General features: G+C 46.8%; 1 protein-coding gene across 1 annotated transcript; it reads right to left on the reverse strand.

Moving 5' to 3' along the window:
* Positions 1–1561: 1561 nt before the first annotated feature.
* DKK4 (dickkopf WNT signaling pathway inhibitor 4) lies at positions 1562–4213 on the reverse strand. The gene is made up of 4 exons (XM_069485325.1): positions 4103–4213; positions 2816–2966; positions 2218–2370; positions 1562–1812 (listed from the first exon to the last, which is right to left on the reverse strand). Exons 1-4 carry the CDS (start codon positions 4211–4213, stop codon positions 1562–1564), a joined length of 666 nt encoding a protein of 221 aa, XP_069341426.1.
* Between the last annotated feature and the right edge of the window lie 1595 nt (positions 4214–5808).

Consider the following 5808-nt stretch of genomic DNA (forward strand, 5'->3'; position numbering starts at 1 on the left):
CCTGGATGGTGTTCTTACCTTCTTAGCAAGTGTGTTTCGTTTAAATTAACGTATTACTTTCATGATCGTACTTTGCTATGGGTTTAGTAGAGAAAAGTGAGAGATGAGATAATAACAGATCTTAGTGGGAAATTTTATTTTATTCTGTTCTGTGCTATAAGCTACATTACCCAGTACCTTTCCTCCTATTTACTGATGATAAATTAGTCAATTAAGGTATGCCCTCTGCAAGATGAAACTAGGGACCTTCATAAATTTAATTTTTTCATGGGCCCATATTTGATTTTTTTTTTTTTTTTTTGAGACAGAGTCTCACTCTGTTGCCCGGGCTAGAGTGCCATGGCATCAGCCTAGCTCACAGCAACCTCAAACTCCTGGGCTCAAGCGATCCTCCTGCCTCAGCCTCCCCCCAAGTAGCTGGGACTACCGGCATGAGCCACCATGCCTGGCTAGTTTTTTCTGTATATTTTTAGTTGTCCGGTTACTTTCTATTTTTTCGTAGAGACGGGGTCTCGCTCTTGCTCAGGCTGGTCTCGAACTCCTGAGCTCAAGCAATCCTCCCACTTCGGCCTCCCAGAGTGCTAGGATTACAGGCGTGAGCCACCGTGCCCAGCCTGATTGTGTAATACATATTTATAACTTAAATCGAAGAACAGATGTATAGTTTATCTCTGAAATGAAATCTGTAGCAATTGGTTGTACTCTTATTAGAGCTTCCCTAAGCAAAACTACCTCTAACATGCACAAAATATGGCCTTTTAAACTTCAAATAAACAAAAATTTCATTTTTTTGCCTGAATTCCCCTCCGAGGAAACTTTTAAGTACAAATGGTCAAAATATATAAGTAAAAACACCCCTTGAAAGGCTATAAAAATTATAAAATGTAAAAAGTTATCAAATGCTAAGTAAAGCTATTGAAAACAAAGTATGTGCAAATGCTTTGTGACTTGCAAAGGACTATACAAACATAAGATTACCTTTTGAATCTTTGTTAGCCAAATTATTTTGTAGTGAAATGTCATTTCCCTTCTAAAAATGAAGGGAAATCATAGCATTTTTAAGGAAAAATATAGCATTTGCTGTGATAATTTTCCCTGGTAAGATATAAGAATTAATTTACTTTTAACTTCAGATACCATCACTTTTTTTCCCCCAAAGCTACCGTCAGGTACCAGCCCTTCACCAGAAATCACAGATTTATTTGGAGACGGAGATATTTGTCAGTTTGACTGCAGTAATCTGTTCACTACGTGTCTATCAAAACACCACACTGTACACTTTAAGCATATACAATTTCAAAAAACTTATTTGCACTAATTAAGTCACTAGATCAGAATTAAGTTTTTTGTTATAGAATCATAGATCAGTTTTGTCCAAACAGACAGAAAGCGGATGCTACTTCCCATTCGCAAGGCAGCACTTCACAAGCCTCCAGTTTCATTCTATTTCTGTTGCTACGAGATTTGAATTTAAGAGATACCTGTAAGGAAGTATTTTACAATTAATGTTGGATTCTCCTTGAATACAGTGAGGATCCTTTATTCCAGAATATTTAGCTTTTCATATTTTCTGGCATACTCTTAACCGAGCATGTTGGCTGTTGCCAGTCACGTGGCTTCGACATAACAGGCCAGGGCCACAGTCACAGCGCTGGAAGATTTCCGGAGCTTGGGCAGTGTCTTTGTGCCCTCTCCTGGAGCAGACCTGCCCCTCCGAGAGGACTGGCTTACAGATTTTAGTCCAGAAATGACGAGCACAGCAAAGTCCAGGGCCACAGTCGAAAGTTCTAAGACAGCTTTCTCCCTCTTGTCCTGTAACGGGATTAACATGGGCGTCAGCGATGGAGGGGGAAGTGCCCCGTGGGGACTGCCACTGGGACAAGGGCCATAAACTCGGCCCTTCTAAGGGCCTGGGTCCGAAGGCCACAAAGTGAGGCTAGACCAGCATGCTCAGAGCCAGGCCTCGCGCCAGCGGCAAGGACACGGCGGCAATTGCAGCCCTGCCTGACGGGGAGTGTTGTCACGGGCCAGCCCGTCTGCTGACTACCCGGGGCTGCTCCCCGCGCCGTCTCTGCAGCTTCTTATGAGAGAGGTTACACAGGGGCGTGCACCCTGTGTGTTTCTGGGGTGGGGAAGACTAAAGTCAGTTTCGGCCTGTCCTTAGGCTCGGAGGAGATGTTTTTCTTAAATAAAATGTTCTCAGAATGCTGCTCTTACCCTTACTTCCTTGTGATTTCTTAGTGTTTGGCTTCCTCCTGGGTTTGTTTTCCTGGATGGGGTGATCAGTTGTTCCTTTCGTCTGTGTGCCGTCTTGGTCGTCGGTCGGTGGCTCCAATGTGGGGCTCGCACCTTCCATCGTGGTACAGACATCTGAGGGACAGCCAGATGTGACCATAGTTACTAACCAGGGACCAGAGCCGCAGACGCTCGGATTATCACACTGTTGTTTAGTCTGGCAGCACCTTTGCCCTCGGCTTACGTCTGACTCTCCAAATTCTGGGACACGCACTGAATATTACACGCTCACCCACGGCAAAGACAGTAGTTAAGGAATTAATGGAATCCAAGTGAAAACAGAAGATTTGAATGATTCCAACTTGCATCTTTATCTGCAAGTCATTGGCAAGAGTTGTTGCCAGGAAATGATTTGTTTCATCAGGAAAAGGCAGCTGCATACATTTACTTGCAGCATGAATCCAGGTTGAGAGTGCCTGTCTTGGAATATTCTAGTCTATGAGAGCCAGGTGGTGCCTTCAGTTTAAAAACCACGGTTGGTGGGAGCAAAGCAGACCTGCGAGGGTGCGGGGCGGCTCACCGTTCACGCAGAGCGTCCCCGGGCAGCACATGGCGTTGCGCTGGCACCTCCCCCGCAACCCACGGCACGTGGCGCACAGTGGCTTCTCATCTTGGGCTTTGAGGCAGAATTTTCCAGTGCTGCAGTCTCTGTCAGACAAGCACTGCGAACCCTGCAGAGGCAAACTGGTGTCAGAAGGCCAGGGAATCCAACAGGACGTAAAGTGACTTTCTAGCGGCGGCGGGAGGGGGAGGAAGCCAGAGCAGAGTGGCACTTTGCCAAACTCCGGGCAGCACCTTCGGTTTTCAGTGTGATCGGTTCTCTCCCACCAAGGGGAGGCCACATCACCTGTGTCTGCACCTGGCTGCTGCAAAGCTCGCGTTTCAAAAATTGTCATAAGACTCAGAATTTAAGCTTCTTATTCTCTGTGAAAACAGGAGAAAATGCTTTCTTAAGTGTGTCTCACAGATGATTATGAGATTTTCAACATGAGTTGACTGTAGAAGCCACGCTACAGTTTGGCCACATGCAATATGGTGTTGGCGGCGTTCCCGTCTGATGTTTCACTGCAGCGAGCCGCGTCACTGCTGCCTCCAGGCAGCTGGAGGAGCCTGCCCACGTGAACTGTCCCTGGATTTTTATTTATGTACTATTTTCCCATTTATTTTTTATTTGTGTATATGCATGAAGTGCCATTTTGTTACATGGACGTATTGCAGAAGTCAGGGCTGTCCTTTGATTTTCAATCATGCCTCGTTCACACAGAGAAAAAGATACCACAGATCAATTTTTCTCATCCACAGTTGATGCTTTTTCATATGTACTAAATATACGTATATTATATATGGTCGCTACATGTCATATATATTTTAATATACATATGTATAAAATGATCCCTAAAACGATTCTGTGAAGTGTGACAGTGACAATGACACTGCACATGGCACGCCCGTGTGTACTGGCTGCGTGGCCTTCGTGCAGTTCCTCAGCGTCGTCTTCCCCGGGATTAGCAGGTGGGCTGCCTGTCTCGAGTTGTACGGAAGATTCAATGAGGCATTGCAGACAAATGGCCTGGCCCGTTAGCTCACTCCCTGATTGACAGGCGGATTTATAGCTGGGTGACCTGAAAAGCCACTGTACTGTTTAATGTGCCAATGCCAGGCCACTGGGCTCTGCCAGGGTGCTTTCCCGACTCCTCAATCAATTCAATACCCGCCAGATACGATCCCCCACATTAACCTGAATGACTTCGTTAACCCTAAACACAGCACCCACTGGCTGTCATCGGTCCCCGCCCTGAGATCCTACCTTCCGAGCCCCGTGTAGGCCGGCAGGGCTCCTGATGCTGTTGAAGTCCAGGACCAGGGCGCCCAGCGGGGAGCAGAACCAGCCGAGCCCCAACAGGACCGCCGCCACCATCCTTCGACCGCCGTCTCGAGGGCCCCACACGCTGTGTCCCGACGTGGGGCTGCTCTAAACCCACGGCAGAGTCCCGCCACGCGGGCGACCCGGAGAGTCCTTTGCAACTGGCTTTTTCTGAAAGAAGCAAATCTTAGTCTGAGTAAGGTGCTCGGGAGTCGGGGCTGAAACTGTTTATAGGCAGATGTGCCCTCGGCTCTCCCCTCCCTCCCTCCTCTCCTTCCTCCTTACCCCACACAGGCTGCAACAAATCCCTGCAAATCTGTTTGATCAATAGTTCAAAACAAGCGCTCAGTAGAAGGAGAGAAGGGGCAGGGCACGACTTCTCCTCCAGGGGTTGAAGCCCTCTTAATTGTTGCATATCAAAGTCAGTTCAAAGGGCCGGCAGCAGAGCAGGATGTCTGTATCAAAGGCAAACTCCGAGGATCACCTGCACTTCCTACCTTCCATAATCCTCTGGGGGATGGGGGGAGTTGGTCCTAAGATCTGTTTTCACAGCTAATTGTGCTCAAAGAAAGAACGAATCGTTCTGGCCAGTATGCTATGGAGGATGCCAACAGCTAATGAGTCATAAAATATACCGAGGCGTTACACGGGATTCCGATAGTGAGCACAGGCAGGAAAGACAGAAGACGCCTTCTGATTAGCTCTGCACCAGACGTAAAAACCCCAACGGCTCAAACATTGTGAGCATAATGCACCTGCTCTGACTAAATGTCATCTGGGAAATTACTCTCCTTTAAATGAATAATGGAACTGTTTGAAATTAGGGTTATTCAATTAGGAAAATAATGGCATTTATAAAAACCTCATTTTTTTTTGACAACGGGGACAGTGCAGAAAGCCCATTTTGTACAGATTTGTACGATTTAGTGGGAAGCTTTATATCCGCTGTATGAGCGACGCATTTCATTTGTGTTGCGTTACGTCAAAGTGACTAAAGCAGAACAGGTGCCAAGTCCCTAGCTGATTTCAGATGGGATTTCATGCATTTTCAGTCTTCTGAATTTGAATTTTTTAAAACTTCTCCATCCCTTTCTAGTCTTGATTTTTTTTTTTTTTTCCATCTAGACTGTTAGAGAAGTCAGGTAATTTAGATATGTGTTTATCAGGGCCTTAGGTACTTTAAGGATAGAACAATCTAGATCTGGGTTCTAAAAATCCTTTTTCCTTTCTTCATTGTCTTCGTGGTTCTCAGTGTAGACCCGCCCGAGTGCCGCAGTGCGGAGCGCAGTGAAAGCTCAAAGTGCATCTCTGCTGTCTGTGCCACACGTGGCAATCTCAGTGTCACCGGGTCTTCGCACGGACCAACCCGACATCGGCCCGGGGACGTGCACCCAGAACATGCTCAATTTTGACGATGCAGGTGCCATTCGGGGGCCGACGCAGGGGAGCCGAGTCTCCCCTGCTCGGCTGGCGCTGGGCTGCTGCCGTCCGTCTGCTGCTCCCGGTGCCACGGGAGTTGCTTCCTCCTCAAGTACTATTTTTTATCACTTAAACCGAAAACATCAAACACCCTTTGATAGTATGATAAGCCCGATGACTAGGGGTGTTAGAGAATTTATTTTGAAGTTGGACAATTATGACCAAGGATA

This window comes from Eulemur rufifrons, chromosome 12, assembly GCF_041146395.1.
Source record: "Eulemur rufifrons isolate Redbay chromosome 12, OSU_ERuf_1, whole genome shotgun sequence".
NCBI classification, from domain to species: Eukaryota; Metazoa; Chordata; class Mammalia; order Primates; family Lemuridae; genus Eulemur; species Eulemur rufifrons.